Below are 20420 nucleotides of genomic sequence, written 5' to 3' on the forward strand. Positions count from 1 at the left end.
ACTACAATTAGTTTTCAAATTAAATGGTTACAGGAGAGAGCCAAACATATTCTGTAGTCATTTATATAATGGGGTTGCTTCTGCCAACCATCAGTGTATGTGAAAATGAAACCCAGTTCCAAAATCAGAGATGTAGCTGGGATTGTGTTTCTTGTCTCTCCAAAATAATTTGGGGACAACAAATGATCTACTTCTGTCTCTCTAACTTGCCAACAATTCTGTGAAACTCTGGAGACAACAGGATCCCACCTGATAAAATATTTTATTTGCTGCTACATATTTAATCTGTTTTCTTCAGAATTAAACTGACTACTACAGGTAAGTTTTTAACAGAAAACACAATAGCAAGACAATTCAGTCAATATAAAAAAGACAGTAGGTTACACATATTGAAATGAATACCTTTCAGTGGTATGGTTGTGGTAAAGAATGCTAGAAATATTTTTATTTATTACTGTGTTAACATTACACAATTTACACACATACAGCTCTTCAGAACTAACAGAGCCTACTACTCTACTACTTTAAAAATGTGAAGACAAATATTAAAAGAACTATACATCACATGTGTTTCAGAATGGTATCAATAGAATCTTCTCTCAGGCCCGTAAGCAAACATTATCCCTCTTAAAAATATTAACCATAAGTAAAACTATTACACCATATGATTTTTATACCTGGGCTAACGTTGCAATCTGTGGTTGTGCCTGTACTGTCATCTGTTGGGTTTCTGCCTCTGTACCGGCTGCATCTCCACTCTGCTGGTTCTCTGCTCCAGATTCCATGGTCATTTAGTTACCTACAATCACAATATTTGTCGTAAGTCTGGGTTGGTATGCAAGTCCATTACTCTTGGTGAATCTGGCAGTAATCACTGCAGCTGAATTCCCATTACTACATACTGTTTTAATTTGCTTATTAAATGTTGCCAAATTATTAGTATTCAGGCAAATTCTTTTCATGCCAGGTGTTTGCCTCAGGTTGATTTTTCTGCATGTAATGTTTCTGAAAAACAAGTCCAGTCTCCTCCAACAATGAGAACAGGAAAAAATGCATTCTGCTCATCCTAAAAAAACTGAGCAATTGCACTCTGATGACCTAACACCTCTGCAATTTGGAATAAAGACCTGTCCATATGTCAGGAAGGGCACTCCCTCAGTGCCAAGATGACAACATGCCCTGTTACAGCCCTCCCTCTCCCCCCAGCTGCAGTCTGCAGATATCCAACAGCAATTATTCTGTGCTGGGCACTCAGTCATCTTTGCCTGAACTAAATATACAACATCTCCATGCAAGTTCTTTCCATCACCACACTGTGTATGGCTCTATGTCACAGCAACTTCCACCCAGTGATTTTAAAGCCAGTATACAAAATGATGGAAGCCATTTCTACTTGAACCTTACCACAAATGTTTTTATATTTAGAGATATGCATTAGTTTGCCATCATCTAAGTTTTTTATCATATACAGCTCCTAATACACTGGTATTTCTGAACACTAACTGAGCAAACCTAGATCACCAGAACATACAACTCTATAAAAAGAGGTTGCATAACTTCCAAACCCATGCACGTAGGCAGAGTGCAATGTCTGTTAAATTCTGCACCGATCTCAGAAAATCACTTTTCAGCTCTTCTTTAAGTACTGATATGAAAATATTTGATATAAAAAAAGAACTTCAAAATACAAGGAAATTATATAGCAATGCTACTGTATTATACTGAACTCCAAATACCAAATATTAAGAATGGGTATAACCTCCATAGCCACAACACTTATTCTGTGTACCACCCTGTGCTGCCCAATCTATTCTGGCCTCTGGCTACCCCAGGGCAGCACACCTCTCTTCAGAGCTGGTTCAAAACCACCATGCTTTGGGAAGGGGCCTGGAGGCAGAGGATGCTCAGAGCAGAAGAAAGAAGCAGAAATGCCCCTCTCCTTCCCTGGCCCCCTGAGAAAAAGACTTAGAAGCATCAATACAGGTCGTGGTACCATGTCCACTCTCCAGACATTTCATTTTAAACACAAAGTCAAGGAAGCTTTCATTTCAATGCAAACTATACCTCAGTGTTACAGGAAAGAGAATACCTTTTATACCACCTAAAACAGCAGACTCACAATTCAATCCTGAATATGAAATGTCTCACAGTAAGCAATTGACAATCACGAAAGATAAAACAGCTTTTCCCAGTAGTAACTGCATGCTACATCAAAAGAAATAAAGTCAGTGTATATAAATCAAAATCTGTGTATTTACTATTGAAAGTGACGGTTCAAATGAGCTCATGTGTGTCAACACTGAAATGTAAAGTATCAAATATTGAGTTCTTACATCAGTAAAGAAGGAAAATAATTAAATCTGATTTTCCTTGAAAATTAACAATAAAAGAAAAGATATAATTTTTTTTAAAGCAAATTAAACTATTCTAAGCAGTGGAATTTTGTTATGCCTCTCTCTCTAGCCAAGATTTCTGTACTACAAACCAAGTCTTTCCCATGTTGTGTTTCATTTTTCAAAAAGCACACAAGAAAACCCATGCACTATTAGTATTTGCAATATATTTTACCAAACAGCTTTTAAAGACTTAATTACAACAGTTTAGACGGTTTTCTATCCCAACTTTAACACACAAGTCACATTTTAACATTTAGTCCTCCATGCTATATACCCATTTTTAAGTATTCAGTAGTTTGAAAACTACAAACCAGACTCCCATAGATTTCCTTTTCATTTTTATCATTTCCATTACCATTTTACTATTTCTCCAAGGTAAGCAAATTAACAACTTTTTCCCAATTCTGTGCATGTATCATGGTGACTCCAGCCAAGCCTCTCCAAAGAATTTTGAACATAACTTTCCAGCTACAAATGCAACTATACTGCAAAATAATGCTTTTGTTTGCTGATAGAAATCGTGATTCCAGCATGGAGTCAGTGGGGATTAGAAATGGATGAAATGTGCAAGTATCAGGTATTTAGCAATGTTCACAGAGGTAAATGTGTTGCCAAATTCCTGCTGATAATGCAGTGTTTTCCCAGGAAGAATTTCCAATCCTCTCATACACTATTCAGCCAAGGTCCTCTGTCTTTACAAGCTTGGCTTCCATGCTTGCATCATCTTTTGCATAGGTAATCAGCAAAAGGATTAACTGTTTGAGATACTCCCTCTTCTACACCAACATTTCAGAAATCAAATTCTTAATATTAATTGCAAACACCTAAAAGGAACTTCCTCATTTCGTAATGTAAGAACAAAGCAGTGCAGGAAGCTGCTGTGAGATTTACATATTGACACATGCAGTTTAAGTGAGTTTCCAATGACCTGCAGTTTTTTGACAAGCTCTCAGTCTCATGTTATTTACAGGTTCTAAGGACTCTGGTTCCATTTAGCCTGTACATATACATCACAGTATTTGAATTCTAACAGCCTCACTACTACCTTTTAAAGTAAATTGTGGGGAAAAGGAGGAATCAGATTTTTGAGCATCAAGGCATCATATTCCAGAGACACTGGCCACTACATTGTCTAAAGTTTGGGTATGATCAAGATTGCCAAGATGTACAGGACCATGCACACAGAACATAAACACTAAGTTGTGTGTATGGTAAAGCCATGACAGATGAAATTAAGGCTGTCAATTCCTATTCTTGCAATTTACAGTGTAAGAGAAGAAAATACGCTTGGTTTGAAACCTTAACCTTCCAACACATATAAATTAATGCCAATCTGTACATCTCCTTTCTAAGCTTTCATACCCCTAGTCTAGACAAGCTTTGCTGACATGTACCCCAGCATCTTTCTGTTCTTGTGGGTGCCACCTCCTCCTTTTATTCCTCCTGCCCTGTTCACAGTGGCCCACCCTGCTCCCTGGCACTGATTTCCCTGGCAGGCACCACATCAGGACTTCTCAAATGAAGACAGAGATTTGAAAAGTGTCCTAGTGGGGAACAAGTCTCCAGGGCATGGACAGCATATGAGAGCCAAGCGAGCACTCTTCTCATTTTTCCTTGCTTCCAGGCTACTTTCCAACTTGTCAGGAGAGACAACCAAATGCACATACTTGGAGAAAAGATTAGTAACTACAGTATTGAACCAAGTATTCGAAATGAAACTAACTGAAAACCACAGCTATTAACCAGAGTGGGAAAAACAGAGACTGCTTGCCTGAAACATCCTGGGTATGAACTCTGAACACCAGAAAGCTGATGAGACTACCTAGTTAGAGATGGTTTAACTTATGACTTTTGTAGTGCACAGCTTTCTTCATTAGTTCAAAAGTGGCAGCAGTATTATATTTACTAATGCTTTTACCAATAACTTACTTACTAATGATCTCAAATTCTGGAAGTGAAGAGCCAAACAGTGAAACATTCAGCTGAAGATGGGCATTTATTTTAGCTAAATCAAGACTGGGAGAAAGGAGTTCAGCAGAGGATAACTAACTGTCCCAGATGAATTTACTCCATGACCACAGAAGACAGATGTTACTAAAAACAAACCATTGCAGAATGCAACTGAACTACAAGCACTGCAGAAAAATCCAAATAAACCAGTCTCCTTAGTTGCATAAAGCTGGAAGGGGCACTTAGCTAAGGAGTATTGCAGAGAGATCGCTTCAGATTTCTCCTTGATGTGCAATTATGACAAGAAAAGCTAAAGAGTTAGACTGCAACAATAATAAGAAACAAGATCATCTTTAACTACTATATTTGTGTAGCTGGACCCTACACATCACCTGGATTACAGTGCAAAGACTGAAAGCCTGTATTACAAATGGGTTCTGTGGAATTTGGGTATTCAGAGAAAGCAAGTATTTAGGGCAATGAAAACCTGTTTTATGAAGAAACTAGATGGATTTTTATTATTTAGCCCTGAAAGGAGAAAAATGCTTCAAAATAATCTAGAAAATAAATTATTAACAGGGTAAGTATACTAGAAACATGCACTGTCTGATTATAAAACCAGCAAAGTTTAAAGATGTCAAATTTTAAAGTATAAAAATGAAAAATAAAAGAATCTATTAAAAATTATGAAAATTGATACTTCATGTACTGCATAAATGGAGCAATGATGCTACTGATGATAAGAAATTTATTAGGACTTAAACAAGGGTTAGACAGGCACTTGGATAAAAAGACTATCCAAGAATATGTTGAATTAGTACAGTTTTTTCATGCCAAAACAAGTGCTGAACCAAAAGGAAGATAAAAACCTAATGAGTCGGGATTTAAACTGATTTCTAATCTTTAAAAATTTAAAAAAATGCTTTTATGAGTGGGGAAGATTATAACCCATGTAATTTTTGGAGGTTCCAGTAGTCTTTTGAGGTACCTGCTGATCTTCGCTATCTTGAAGCCAGGATGCTGAACAGGGTGCTACAGATAATGCTAATTCCTGTAATCCCTGTTAATTAAAGTGACCATCAATGCTGTGCATTCAGAGTACAGGCTGTTAGTTACCTCCCCTCCCACCTGCCTAGAGTCAGGATAAAATATAATTGTCTTCCAACAGCTCTCATCTCATCTTCTTCACTCTTTAGTATCCTCCCCTTGGTATGTCTGTGGTCTGTCTGCTCTATTTTGCTTCCCTACATCTTTTTCTATCTCCTGTCTGATTACCTCCATGAATTTTAGCATGTCTCCTACAGACTAGGCTCTGCTCCTTGGTTTCCCCTCGCTCACACAAGCCATGGAGCTCTCCTGCTCTGCAGACAGGCTGCTTTTCGTCTCCCAAGGCAGACTGGAGAAAAGAAAGGTGGAGATCCTTTCCCAAACACCATCAATCCAAGAACCAAACCACACTGTGGCTGTTAGAGCAGATAAAACTTCCCATCCACTTTCATAAGCAAAAGTCCTTAATACCCCAAAGCTTTCTATGTTTTTCAGCTGGACAGCTGGCACAGTAAAACACGGCAACTCTCCCCACAAGCCTTTCTTTTCTCTCTTTATTAGCACTGTGGTGGCAATTCACTGCCAGAAGTTCAAGCTTACACTGACAGTTACTGCTCAGATGACATTACTGCACCTCCAGGAAACACGGTTCGCTTTATGCTTCAGAGGTTCTGTCACACCTGCTCCCCAGCAAGCACAGCTTCACTGAGGGACACGCTGTGAGGAATCCTCCTCTGACTTCTACATGTATTTTATTGAAGTATACACACAGATTTTGAAGAAAAACAAGTCTCCAGAAACAGCGCAGAGCACAGACCCAACAGACTCATGCCCATTCTGAGCCTGACTCGTACCACGCCCAGTCATCTGCTCACCCAACACCTTCAGAGGTCACTCTAGTGCCATGAGGCTCCTGATCCAGGGCAATATCCAGTCACCCAGCTGCTCATGGCACTGAAGGACCAGAGCAGCTGAGGGAAGGGAAATTGAGGCAATGCCTGTTTCTCAAGCCCTGTATTCACAGCCGGTGTGCCAGTACAATTGTTCAGGAAGCAAGCACAGCTCGAGTACCAAAGTTCAGGAATTTGACACATTCTGTATTTAATGCATGTGGGTTTATAAAGCCACAGATCCACCATGAAAGCACTGAGAAGACCATCAAACACCACTCTTGGTACACAATTGTTTCCACGGTTCCAGCATAAGCATGGAGAACACTGACCTGCAATCTGTAAACATTTCCACTGTCACCTTGCAGAGTGGCAGCCCTTTTAGCCACAGCTCAACAGCCACTTAATGAACTCCATTCAGCGGCTGCCAGACTGAAAATGTTCAGAGAAAAATAATTTTATTTACAGCTAATACCTGGGACTTCAAATAACCAGTAATAAATGCTTAACAGGACAAGATGGGCCCATAATTATCTCTCTTTGTCACTAACGACTATAGTGGGTTGGCACAAGAATTGCAATTTATACCACAGCGTCTTTGTCATCCAACGCTGGCACTACCACTGCTCCTGGGTATTTGCTCCTTGTGTCCTCTCCCTTGGGTGACCAGTCTGTGTGTCACACTGTGAACACAACCTACGTTTACTGCTTCATGTGAAATCCACCTTTTACCACTCCACAGAATGGGTTCTCCACAAAGCCATTTGATGATCACACCAACTTCTGCATCAGGGAAGCCCAGAGCCTGGGAAAACAAAGTGGAAGTGGGAATAAAAGAATGGCTGCAACAAGCAACACCACTAAAAATGCCGAAAATGAAGAAGAGTCTTCAGATTGTGTTCTGCAAATAATCTGTAATAAAATAATCTGCCAGGCAAACTGAAGAATAAAAAGCTGGAAAAATTCTTCTTGCCACTGAAGTATTTAATCTTGAATATACAAGAAAAATTTAATCTCACTGTAAAAATATCTCACACAAAGCAGAATCACTCCATCAACAGAATGTAATATCTGTAGTCCTACCCTCTGTCTCCATCTGTGTGATACTCAGAGCAGTGTCTAAAAACTCTGCTGACTGATACAGCCTGTAACAGCCACTGCAAGAGATGTGAACAAGGTAGTATTTTCATACAGGACACAGAAGAAATACAACCAGGACCCTTGATTAAAATTAACCAACTTTTCTGGCTTGTGACTTTTTAAAAAAAAACTTCTGTTACACTTCTAAAGTCAGTGAAAATTTCTCACACCAGATTTAAATATGTGAGTGATGAAAGTATTGGAAATTATTTGTGTTGCATATTCAACCTCTGTTTTACTAGAGAAAATGCCATGGCAGATTTTAAAACAAGGGCAGAAGACCAAAAATGTAATCTCACAGCTACAGTGGTGAGCACCCAAACCAGAAGTCTCCTCTAGGTTTTGTTCTATGTTGGCATAGCTCAAGCAAGCTGACATTTACCAGGCAGAAGGTGAATCAGTAGGCACAGGTAAGGTGTATGAGTGAAAGTTGCTTGAACACTCTTCACTGCTGTATCCTCCTGATTTGATTCCATACTCCTGGCATTGTACTAGTATCTAGTGTTTCTGCCTTCAAGCTTTTTAAAAGGAAAAAAGGCTTTAACAGCTATTAAGTGTTATTAGTTTCTTGTACCACAAATTGCACTAATAAATACAAAAGCATCCAGCAAGTATTTGGTACACACAGTTTAATCCAAATGTAACCTATATTGCCTTTTTTTGTTCAATATAAATAAATAAATATACCCCCCACCCCTTTTTACTAACCTTGTCCAATAGTTGGGATAGGTCTTATGTGAATATATGAGCAGAGCCCAGTGGAAGCAGCCAAGGGGAGACAGCAGAGCAAGCATTTCCCAAGGCATTAACAGTGAAAAGCAAACAAATTACTCTCCACTGTCTTATTCCCACCCCCTTCCAAAATGCCCCCAAAATACTGCCAGACTTCACTTAGACAAAACAAAATGTCAAAACAAATCCCAGGAAGGTTACGAAGTCATTAGGTAACTATCATTATTATTGAAAACATAATCCATAAATATGTTCTATTTATAAATGCTCCTATTGAAGGCACTTAGGGTATTAAAAGACTAATTCACATGCTTTAAGTCTGTAGTCCTCAACATGCAGAACAGAATTGTGGTAACTCTTTCTAAACACCTTTATTAGTGCAGTAAAAACAACCAAAACCCACCAGAAGAGATCTGCAAACTGAATTTTAGAGAAGCAAGACATTTTTAAGAATGTTCTGGCCAACATAACCAATCTATTTGCAGAGACTTCTGAGAACTCTGCCCATTTTGTTGTTCTTAACACATTCATTACCAGTATCATACTTATGCATTTCAGTTACTTACTAACTGACTGTACTTTACTACAGCTTACCATCTGTCCTCTGACATTATTTTTAGGACATAAAACTCACGTAATTTTCAATCTATGCAGATTTCTTGAAATTCTTACCAACTGTAAAAGCTTTCCTTTCTCAAAAATGAAACCACATGAAATTGCCAAAATACATGCCTCTTTTCTCCCTGGGACTGCTGAAAGTATTGTGGCTCACCTCATCACATGCAGCTGCTGGTTTTTTAATAAAATCCATCACAACACTGTAGCTGAACAGTATCATTTGTAGGCAGGCACCTTTAATGCAATATAAAATATAGGCACGAAATGATTTTTTTATCATGCTGTTAGGGAGCTAATGCTCCTGCTGAATACACCACAACTCCAGGAACAGGCTCTTTGCAATTGGTACAGGCCCAGCAAGTCAATAATCAGCACAGCCACTTGTGACGAGCTTTAATTTCTGGCCTTAATCAAGTTCTCATTTTACTTTTGACTGAAACAGCTGTGGGTAGAGAAGTGAGGAATCCATGATTCCATGGGATTTGAAGCTGACCTCAGCCCAGATGGGGGCAGTTACCTGAAGACAGCCACTTCTCATATTTGCTCTTCTCACACAGTGACAGCACATCAGTCTGATGGCAATGTTAAAAGGATGACATGATTACATCTGTACTATGACAAGTGAGGGAGTTCTGCTCAGCCCAGGGTGAAAGCTTGCTGGATGGAAACAGCACCCGTCTAAGAGCCTATTAATACAGCCTGACCCCAGGCAACAGGAGTACAGAGATGGGTACAGTGAACTAACACCTTTTCTGCTAAGGAGGCCCTGTGCCTGAGCTGGTACACCCTGCTCTCACCACGGGCTCTTAGCTTGGGCTCAGCGCCACACCGGAGCAGCCCTATGAGCCCTCATAAGGAGGCAGGCTGTACCTGGAGTGAGCAATTCAGAAACAGCTCTCTCCTACCACCCAGATATCTAGATATGCCAAATAAATAATTTACCCTGCTGTACTGGTCAAGCAGCAGAACATTTTGAGCCATTTCCTTTCACATCAAACACTGGCATGTGAAGGTGTTCCAGCAGAAGAGTAAGGCAGCCCAGAGTGACAGAAAGGAGAGCTAATTCTGCAAGTGGTCAGACACCATCTCCTTTCCCACTGACAGGGAGAAAAGAGGACTGTCACTACAATAATTAAAGGAGTATTCAGAGCAGAAAATGATGCCAAGTTAGAAAGGATAAGATCCATCTAAAAGAAGGTGCATGTGTTTCTTTTTTCCACTGGGTAGAGCTGTCAGAACAGAGATTCCCACCTGACCTGCCAGAGTCATTCAGATGACTTTGCTCTCCTCCATATGCATTTCTATGTTTTATGGTCTTTTACTGCCTCACCATTCATTCTGGCAGAATAAGAACCACCTAAATGCTGCATGACATATTTTGACAACCTTCTGACATGTTGTAAGGATCTCTGTCCACTTGCCAAGCAACCTTTAAACATTCCAGGTCTGGAGCATCAGCTGGAAGAACTGTTGCAATTCCAAGTCTGGGGCAGCCTGAAACTCTGTAGGGAGAGCCTCTACACATTTTTATTAAATAAAGGGTTATCTCTGAGGTGAAGGAACTACTAAAACTTGCTCTCAGCAAACAACTAAGGAGCAATGACTGACTGCTCAGCAGAGTCACTCTCCTAAAGTGAAGAAGAACTAAGACGTTGTTAGGACAAGGGAATTTAATATATAACTGCCTCCTGCACAGGCTACACTCTATAGATGTGCTAGGGAAATCCACAGGCTCAGTCACTGGGTCTGTGACAAACGCTTCTGTGAGCAAAGCTAAAGCTACTTTGAAACCATACAAATCACCCAGCTCTCTTTTGGTGTTCAGAGCAGATCACCAACAACTTACAGAAAGATACAAATAAAAACCAGAGCATTACACAGGCCTACACCGGTGGTTAACCTGAGTGCTCCAAGCCCAAGGGCCAAAATTACAACATGTAGTAATTTCTGACCTGTAGCAGAAAAAGGAATCACATCCATATAGGTGTTTCTTTAATTCTATTAATTTAAATTACATACCAGGTATGATTTAATGGAATAATGTGATAAAGCCAGAGAACCATATAAACATGTTTATTATTACCTGAAATTCTTCTATTCCAAAGGAATGTTTTCAGAGTCTCTGTTCATTTTACAGTGTAAAAATATTAATAGACACAGGTAGTTTATCAGAATAGAGTACTGTAAGACTGGACCGAAGGCTCTTAGAGATTACACTGATTAAATATGACACTCTAAAGTAATATGAATGTAAATTTATATTCTGAAACTCAAATCTTCTGGGAAGTCCCAGATATTCAGGGGACTTTCACATGAATAAAGTAAATGCTTTAAAGTTTTTTGTATGGTCTCAAATGTTAAATTAGAGACCTGAATTTTATCATCCATTTGCAATAATATAACAATAACAACAACAATAAGCCTGAGGTTTAAATAGCACAGGTCACCTCAGCAAAATACTGTACACTGAAAAGGGTCAGATACTGAAATCCCAAAATGACACATATCACACTCCCTTTGACATCATTCTTCTGTTGCAGAGAACGATCAAATCAGCTAGGGAACTTAGGGCAAGCATGGAGTTTCAGATATTTATAAGCTGCACAGTTAAACTTGACATAAGAATTTTAGGTATAATTTGTGTCTTTTGAGATTTTGTCTGTTGGTGAGAAGGGACAGCTCCATGGCTAATGTTTCTAACCCACTTCTGAATGTGAGTGGCTAAAGCATCAATTCATAAAAAATGTCACTTGAGATATTTATGCTGCAAGCTTGACAGACATGAACTATTTAAACAACCAGTACTCATTCTGATTGATGCTTGGAACATATGTGGTACTTCTAGAGTTCAACCCATAGTACAAAAGCATGAAGTTACAGAACTTGGTAAATATTGGAAAGTCTTGTTTAAAAAAAAAAAAACAGAACACTTCTAATGAGTTCAGAAAGAAAACACAACAAAATGGATGTTTCAGACCAATGCTTTAACTGTTTTATTAATAAGTATCTTTAGAATTGGTCAACAGAAAGTAAGACTGAGTTATTCACACAAAGCTGATAATTACCAAATATCAAGTCAAATCTCTGAAAAAAAATTTTAAAACCCCGTATATTTAAAAGCAAAACAGTTGTTTTATTATTATTATTAAATAGCTTGTTTTAATTTTAACAGCAGTATAGAATATTTCTTTCTTTAATGCCCTCCAGGAAGTGAAAACCTTTGAATTCTTTGAGGTTGGAGTGCTAGAGTAAAGTATACCCAAGTATGCACAAGAAAACCAGCACTTCCTTACAAACCTTGCCCTTGTCAATTTCTGAATGCATCCTAATCACATAATTAATTGCAACATTAAAACCAAAAGATCTAGTTATTAGACTTGGAAATACTTTTAAATCCTAAAATTGCTCTGGCTTTACTAGTTTTACTGAAAACATAGTTGCTTGGTCAATTAGCACTAGTCTTGAAGCATCATCAAACTATGTTGCTAATTGCACCAAAATAAAATCTATGACGCAGTCTCTCTCTAAAAACCAACAGAAATGCAACCGTGATCAAACTCTGTAGTAAAATAATACTGACTAACGTTATCAACCAAGTGGATTCTAGTTTATTTTTCATGTATTTTAAAAATTTGCCTGGGCAGTGCAGAAGAGCCTTTTAAAGGAGAAAGATCACTCATATGCCTGCCAGGCAGATCTACTCTGCAAGAGCATCATCTCCAAAGAAAGAATAATGTTTCTCAAATACTTTACTGGAGTTTAAGACCTCCATTACCTGTGGGCAACATGACTGTCCCCATAGAACAGGGGTGTGATTTGCTGGTAATGCTGAAGATCTTCAATGACCTGGAGTAAGCAAGAGGAGCTACTGATGAACCAGAAAGGGCAAGAGAAAGAAACAGAATCCATGCTTCAAATCAATGTGTTGCACACAAAAGAAAATCTCCATTTTGCTTTCTGCAACTACAGTTTTGCAGGCATTTCTGCTGGTAGCACTGCCAGCTCAGATTCTGGTTTCCTCTAAATTCTTCCTTATTTACACCTTTACACTTGTCTGTGAAGCTGTCTAGTAAATGGGACCGGGCAACCAAACTGCACTACAGACAAAGAGACACAACTAATTCCTAGCCTGAAGCAGTTCTCTGATCCAGTTCACAGGCAGTAGGACTGTGAACAGAAGCAGGAACAGGGAAAGTGGAGCCAAAGCTACCCTACTGCAGCCAGCCCTGTCAATGAAAGCAAAGTAAATCAAATCATGGGTATAGGTGTCACAAGATTGTGGGAAGCCAACAAAAATGCTGAAAAAAACCACCTCTGTTCTGTAATTTGATTACTGTTGTGATGACTCTGGTTAAGAGTGGGAGGCTGGAAACAGGATGAGTATCTTTTATATAATCAACATTAGCTTTCTGAGGATTGGGCAGAGATGTATTTTTCAAACTGCCACGTTGCTGACAAAGCAGCTACTTGCAGCAGGTAACATCCTTCTTCCTCACCCCAGTCTAGGGTAATGTGCACTGGTTACACATCCACATTAACTTTACACTACAACTTCCAGGCCAGTAGTTTCAGCCACCATTAATTATTTTACAATTTGGAAGACAAGCCAAGGCATTTCTTAGTTTGTAGCAACAGTGACACTACAGCGAGCTCACTGCCCAGGTGCCTTGGGCCCACTGAGAGGATGTGCTGGACCTGGACCCCTGCTGGAGCTTTGTATTTCAACTTGGGCTTCATTAAAGATACGTTATACATAATTCTCCCCTGCTGACTGGGCTTCCCATAATGAAACGGACCTAAGAGGTACACTGACCTCTGGAGAAGACTGAAATCTGCCTCTGATAAGGAGCAGTTAATTCAGTCACACAGGTATCACCAAGCTTTTAAAACAAGGAAACTTTCCTCATTTGGTTCTCTTTGTTGTTGTTTATTTTTCGACTTACTGTGTTTTTAGCTTTCCTAGCTGCAAAGACAAACTCATGTGGCTCTGATCACTATGGACAGAGTCCAACTCTTCCTTCTTTCGCTCCAAGTCATGGATATGCTGCCATTCCCCAAGATGGGTCTGCTGCCACAGCTCTCTGCTGCTGAAGGGAGAAAGTTGTGTCCCCCTCCTTCCTTCCCCTTCCACCACTGCAAATCTGCACTGCAAAGCTGCACTGCTACCAGCACAAACAAATCTCAATCACCAACCAATTCAGCTCACTCATGCAGGAGAAAATTATCTACTAAAAAAGCACAGTTCTCTCCTGAGTTAGTGATTTGAACTGGGTTATTACATTTTGTATACAATCAACACTACAGACAATGTAAAGAGATGGTCCAACACCACACAGCCAGGAGCAGGAGGGAGAGTGCAAGACTGTCTCCTGAGAGCCACATACAGTTGTATCAGTTCAGACAAAACCACAGCAACAGATTACTTTTGCTGGTTATACTGTGGCATTACTATACAGTACCCTTTCTCACACCTTCCCTCCCTTTTATCTCCCATAATTTTCCTATCAGTACAAAACAAAAATTTGGATGAGTTTCACAAAGAGAGCAGGGGCCCTACATCTACAGTAATGCCCTAGGTGGGTTTTTTTTCCAAGAGAAAGAAAGCTCTCTACAATCCAGAAAGGTGTAAATTTACAAATCCTGCTCAAATTGTCTGCTACTTGGAGCAACGAACAGGCACGAGTGGATTTTGAGGCCAGGCCAGCTACACACAGCCAGATGCTGTGTCATCAGGAAAATAAAGGCAAGAAAATAATGCTTCCCATCCATTATTTAATGGGGTATAAAAGATGATGAGAGGGATTTTACAGATGAGAAGAGATTTTGACATTGAAGCCCAAGGAAAAGTGCAAGGGGAAGTAAAATCCAATTGATACTGGAACAGCATAGAGAATGGGAGATTTAGGGTAGCACCTATAAGAAAAGTGCATGTAATATTGGACCCAAAATATCACAGGAGGTTGCAGAGTTTCTGAAGAGATGATTAAAATATTGCAGCAAAGAGCTGCTGTGAACAGCAACAGGTGAACTGAATATGTGAAGAATAAAAAAGAAGGAAGTGCACAGAGAACTTGCTAAAAACACACAAAAGGTGTTTCAGACATCTAAAAAAGCAGCACAACAAATTAGTTTAACACATGATATTTAAGTTTGGGAACAGCTGTTGCTCCTGTTCATTTGCTCATGGTTAGCACATGTAAGAACTTAGACTTAGTTGAATGATCCAGCTCTGTGGCAAGAAGAAGGCCAGCAGGATCTGTGTCATCCAGCTTAGTTAGAAACACAGCGATAATTTAAAAATTTTTACCTAGGCTGCATTTTCCATTTAGCAGCAGAGCTGATTGAACTGCCCTTATCTCTCTGCTCATTCCAGCCCCATCCCTTCCCCTGATTATGCTGGTACAGCTGCTGTGCAGCCATGCAGCAATCAGGGGAGGGAATGATCCAGGTGAAAATGAACGAGGTTCCACACCTCTCAAACAGCTGAACCATTTCCCCATGCAGAAGCCCAAGCATTTTTGTGAGTGCAATGGAAAAGACATGGAAGATGCTTTGGCCAGTATTACTACCAGAAAATGCTATAAGGAACTATGGTTTCAGTTCATCAGCCAGTAGGTAAGCTTAAAGAATTCCTGGATTTCTTAGGCTACTTGCTCTTTTCTAAGTTTAGAAATCTATTGAAGTAGTTTCTGCCTAAAGAAGAAAATACAACCCAGCTTTAGTTCTGCCATGTTCAGGGAAAAGGAGTTTTCCTGATATCCTCATTGACTAAACAGACTATCACTGAACACTTAGATCAGAGAATTTTACAAATCACTTTAACTCTCCCCTCCAAAAAGTGTGAAAGCATCAAGGATAGAGATTTTTATTTCAGTTTCCTGCACTAAAGTAGCTTCAAAATAGTTCACTGTAAGGCTTCCTGCAACTGTGTCTCAAGTAACCAGTGTAGTCTCCTGTCAGAGAACAACTGAAAAGTAACAAAATCCAGAACAGCAACTGGCAGGGCTCTCCTATCTTCAGAACTATTTTTTTCCATCTTTCACCTAATGGTCTTTTTTTTACAAAGTATCAACTCTTACAATATTCTTAGAAAAAAAATAGGAATTCTTATCTTAGGATAATATCCTGTACCTCTCTGCACTCTACTCAAAAATCACTGCAAGTAACTAACAAGTATCAGTGCTGCTTTAAACTTGTGTGTATGTACATGTTGGGTAAACCATACACATGCATCCAAGCAGGAACACGCTTCCTCCAAATTCTTTATCCTCTCACCTTAAAGTGGCTCTTCCAACACTGAGTTTTCTGTTCTTTCCACCTGACACATAACACCATAAATCCAGCACTGCCAGACAAAACAGCAGCAAAGAATCCTTGTCTGGTTTTGAGTGCTCTTTTTACCTGAAAGGCCAACTAGAGCCTGGCATACTTTCACCTCCTGTGCAGCTGACAAGGCTGTTTTAGAGATATGGCAAGCTGGAAGGTGCTGTATTCGTTGTCACTCACCTTTTTTAATTGCAGTACAATCAAGATCTAAAAGCTTTGAAGAACAAAATATGTACAGCCTGCATCCTGGGAGATGTACATAGATCATTAATGGCAGGCTGCTCATAATCACTATGAAATATGACCTCACAGACTGCAGATGAGGCAACACAATTTTTGATTCAGTTAAAAAAAATCACTGCCTTGTCATGAACTTCAGCTGTATGCAGGTAGGTACCAGAGAGCTGAAAGGAAATTGGGTAGGGTTGTTTCTGTAGATGAGGATTGCTGTCACATCCCATGAAACTAACTTTAGTTAGATTAGTGGCAGAAAGCTAGCACGGCCTTCTCACTGTACAAAAGCCTTGAGAAGTGTGGCATGAGCGACTGATCTCCACTTGCTTGCAGAGATCCAAAAATAGAGGTGAAGTGTGAATATCCCATTTGTTTCAAAACGGTGCCAACAGAAATTCCCAGTTGGGGCCTTGTCTCCTATCAAAATATGCACCTACAGAGCTGTAGCTGCACTTAGGCAAGAAGAGGCTGCTTCTTGCTGCAGCAGAACAGCAACTCTGCAGAGTAAGATCTACAGAAGATTTTGTATAGCAATAGCTGTGCTGGTACAGGTTTCCAAGAAACAGACAGATTGATGACTTGACAGTCCAAATGAGATGTTTCCAAATTTACTGTATCAGCAAATCCCTCTCCCCCTTTTGCACCTTTGGGGTGTTTTTTTGTGTTGGATTTTTTTTATTTGTTTGACTGGTTCTTTACTTTTTTTTACCCAGAGTAGTAGACACACGTATCACCAAACCTATGAGAAAAAAAAAATTAGATGCAGACCGTTCAGTGCAGATCCAAACACCATATTGAGAGTACCAATCTGAATACTGGTGTTCTCTCAATTAAACGAAAGCATTAAAAATGATTACACTGTTCTTTAGTACATGCAACAATTTCCTTTTCGGTCACCCGTAAGTGATGCTTAGCAAATACACAACCACCTCTCTGTTCCCTTTTCTCTCTGACCTGTGAAGGGATAAAGCTGGTGAGGAAATGCAGAGATCTGTGTTTGAAAACCTGGATCTGAGAGTCTTCCACTCTATTATGAAATAGAATGAAATGAAATGTTTTTCTAAAACTACAAAAAAAACAAGCAAGGATTTTCTGTCCCATTTTTGTATTTACAATGTAGTGAGTATTCCATCAAACCAAGAATGAATGAAATACACCAACAATTACACTCTCTTTAATCACTATCAACAGCTACATTGCTTACTGAAGTCCTCAGATGTCTGTTAATCACTTGAAAGTTTAGAAACCCTCTTCTCATGTTGGTATTATACAGTGAAGTGATGTAGAGCATCTTTGGCCTTCATTTCAAAAGAAGTGACAGAAAACAGAAATTCCCATACAAGGAAGTATACATGTGAATTACAAATATCCATTTTGAACAAAACCTATTTCAGTGACTTGGTATTTTACTGTATAAATCCACATTTGTTGATACAAGGAAGAATGGATACAAGTAGAGTCTCAAAATTCCTATATTCTAAAATCGTGTTTAGCGGTGGTCAGCATGGGACTAAACAGATACATGACATTTCTGAGAAGTCTCTAGTGCTTTATTTAAGAAATAGGAAACATGTTTCTAACCTGAGGGAGAAAAAAAAAAAAAAAAAAAAAAACACAGGTGTTAAGCCAGAAGCAGACCGTGAGCTGGAATTCCAATATTTAATAGAAAGAAATAAAACTTTTGAAAATGTTTCATGAAAAAAAAAAAACACATAACCATTTAGAACTTTTTATCCTTGTATACATTTAGGAGGTGTGACAATCTTTGCTTAAAAAGTTTTTAAAGTCTGCCACGTTGTTTTTGCTTACTACTGTAACACAAAACTGCAGATATCGAGGATTTGAAGGTAGAACAAAGTCAAAACACTGTCTTCGATTCTAGGCAAGAAAAGAGGAAAAAAAGCCCCCCAGCTGCAGTAAGGCAAGGCTGGTGTAAGGTGGAAAAAGGCATTTGAACTGACATTTGCTATTAAAGCTGGGATAGAGGTCAAATCCTGTTCACTGTGCAGTACCCAAGTCTGTGGAAAAAAGCAAATCCCAAACCGAGATTTACCAGCCGCAGCGTGGCTCAAGTTCACTTTGGGTTAAAAATACTACCAGGGGAGAAGCAGCGCGGCAAGAGGGAACCGTATCCCTGTTACGTGACCTGCGCGCCGGGCTCGGGCTGTGCCCGCGGGTCCCGCCCGGAGCGCGGTGTTGGGTGACCGGCACCTCTGCCCGGCGCGGCCTCCCGGAGACGGAGGAACAGCGAACCGCCAGACCAAGCGCTGCCCCGGCTTCCGAGCACAGATTTTATTAAAAGCTTCTCGTTACAGAGCCGGGGAGCGCCCCACGCACTCGTGTCCATCACGGCGGGAGTCTGTTTGTTTATCCGTACAGCGCGCTCGGGGCGCCGGGGAAGCGGAACTCCGGCGGGCGCGGGGGGCCGCGGCGGCCCCGCGGGAAGGTCCCCGGAGGCCGGCGGGGCCGGGGGCGGCAGCGGGGGAGCGAGAGCCGGAGCGCACACGGCGGGGAGGGGGCGCGGGCGGGAGCGCGGCCGCCCCACGCCGCCGCTCCCCCTCGTCGTCGTCCTCCGCCGCCTCCTCCGGGGGCCGGGGGGCGCGGTGCCCCTTCCCCGCCGCGCTGAGCGCCGCCGCTGGCTGCCGACAGAGCCGCCGCCCGGCCGTGGCGGCCGCCGCCGGGCCGGCTCCCATCCGCCATTATCCTTTGTTCGCGGCGCGGCGGCGGCGGGGATGTTGCAGGGCTCGGCTCCATCTTTAAGGCGGGCGCCCCTCCCGCGGGCGGTGCGCGGCCGGGCCCCCGCGTCCTGCCGCCCGGCGGCTCCCCTGGTCCCCGCCGGGCTCCATTTCCTTCCCTCCCCCCCGCCCCTGTTTGCTGGGCGCCGTCCTCCTCTTACCGGTTACCAGGCTGCTCCGTCACTGCTTTCGTTCGCGCCTGGGATCTCGCCGCAGTTTTATTCTCTCCCCCACGTAACACACCGCGTCAAACTACACCTCCGCCGCGTCACTCACACACACAGGCGCTCCCAGCCCGGCGACAGGCAGGCAGCGGCCGACTGAGGAGCGCCAGCCAGGGAGCAAGCGCCGAGCGCGCCCGGCCCCGCACGGAAACCGCCGAGCGCTCACGGAAAGCGCCGAGCGCCCGCCAGGCGGCGGGAACGGCCGAGCGCGCCGCCGGCCCCCGCGGAAAGAGCCGAGCGGCCGCGGAAACGAACGAAGCGCCCCGGAGGGGGAGGCGGAAAGAGCCGAGCGGGCGGCGGGAAGGCGCGAGCGGCGCTTCCGCCCCGGGGCGGCCCGCGCGGGAAGCACCGAGCGGGGCTGCAGGGGGGAGGGGGAGCGCGCGCTCGCCCCCCCGCCCCGCCGTGCGCGCGGCCGAGGCGGCCGGAAACTCGCGAGCGCTCACGGAAGCGGCTGAGGGGCGGCGGAGGCCTCCGTTTCACCGCGGAGTCACCGAATCCATTAGGTTGGAAAGGACTGTGAGATAGATCGAGTCTCACCTGTGACTGAACCCCACCGTGCCAACTAGATCACAGCGCTAAATGTTTACGTTCCTTAAACACCACCGGGAACGGTGACTCCACCACCTCCCTGGGCAGCCCATTCCAGTGTCTAATCACTCTCTATGAAGATCTCAGTCATGTCCAACCTAAACCTCCTCAGGCTCAGCTTAAGTCTGTGTCCTCTTGTCATGTTGCTGGTTGCCTGGGAAAGAAACCGACCCTCCTTTCAGGCTGTTGCTGAGAGCGAGAAGGTCCCACCTGAGCCTCCTTTTCTCCAGGCTAGACCCCCCTCCCTCAGCCACTCCTCATAGGACTTGTGCTCCAGCCTCTTCACCAGCTCCACTGCCCTTCTCTGGACACACTCCAGCACCTCAAAGCCTTTCCTGAATAGAAGGGCCCAGAACTGGACACAGCATTCAAGGAGTGGCCTTATCCGTGCTAAGTACAGCGGGACAATTGCTGTCCGGGGCCTGCTGGCCACACTATTCCGGATACAGGTCAGGATGCCACTGGCTTCCCTGGCCACCTGGGGACACTGGCTCATGCTCAGCAGCTGTCAGCCAGCACCCCAGGTACTTTCTGCTGAGC

At 42.2% G+C, this 20420-nt stretch overlaps 1 protein-coding gene across 1 annotated transcript in view; it reads right to left on the reverse strand.

Moving 5' to 3' along the window:
- Positions 1-19574, reverse strand: part of CREB1 (cAMP responsive element binding protein 1) — a 39734-nt gene extending 20160 nt beyond the window's left edge. The window contains exons 1-2 of the mRNA XM_053982202.1: positions 19230-19574; positions 678-799 (exon numbers count right to left, since the gene is read on the reverse strand). Coding sequence (XP_053838177.1) covers positions 678-791 — 114 coding nt within the window. The 5' untranslated portion in view covers positions 792-799; positions 19230-19574. The remainder of the gene's footprint in view (positions 1-677; positions 800-19229) is intronic.
- Positions 19575-20420: the final 846 nt, after the last annotated feature.

The sequence above is a fragment of the Vidua macroura genome, chromosome 7, assembly GCF_024509145.1.
Source record: "Vidua macroura isolate BioBank_ID:100142 chromosome 7, ASM2450914v1, whole genome shotgun sequence".
Classification (NCBI taxonomy): domain Eukaryota; kingdom Metazoa; phylum Chordata; class Aves; order Passeriformes; family Viduidae; genus Vidua; species Vidua macroura.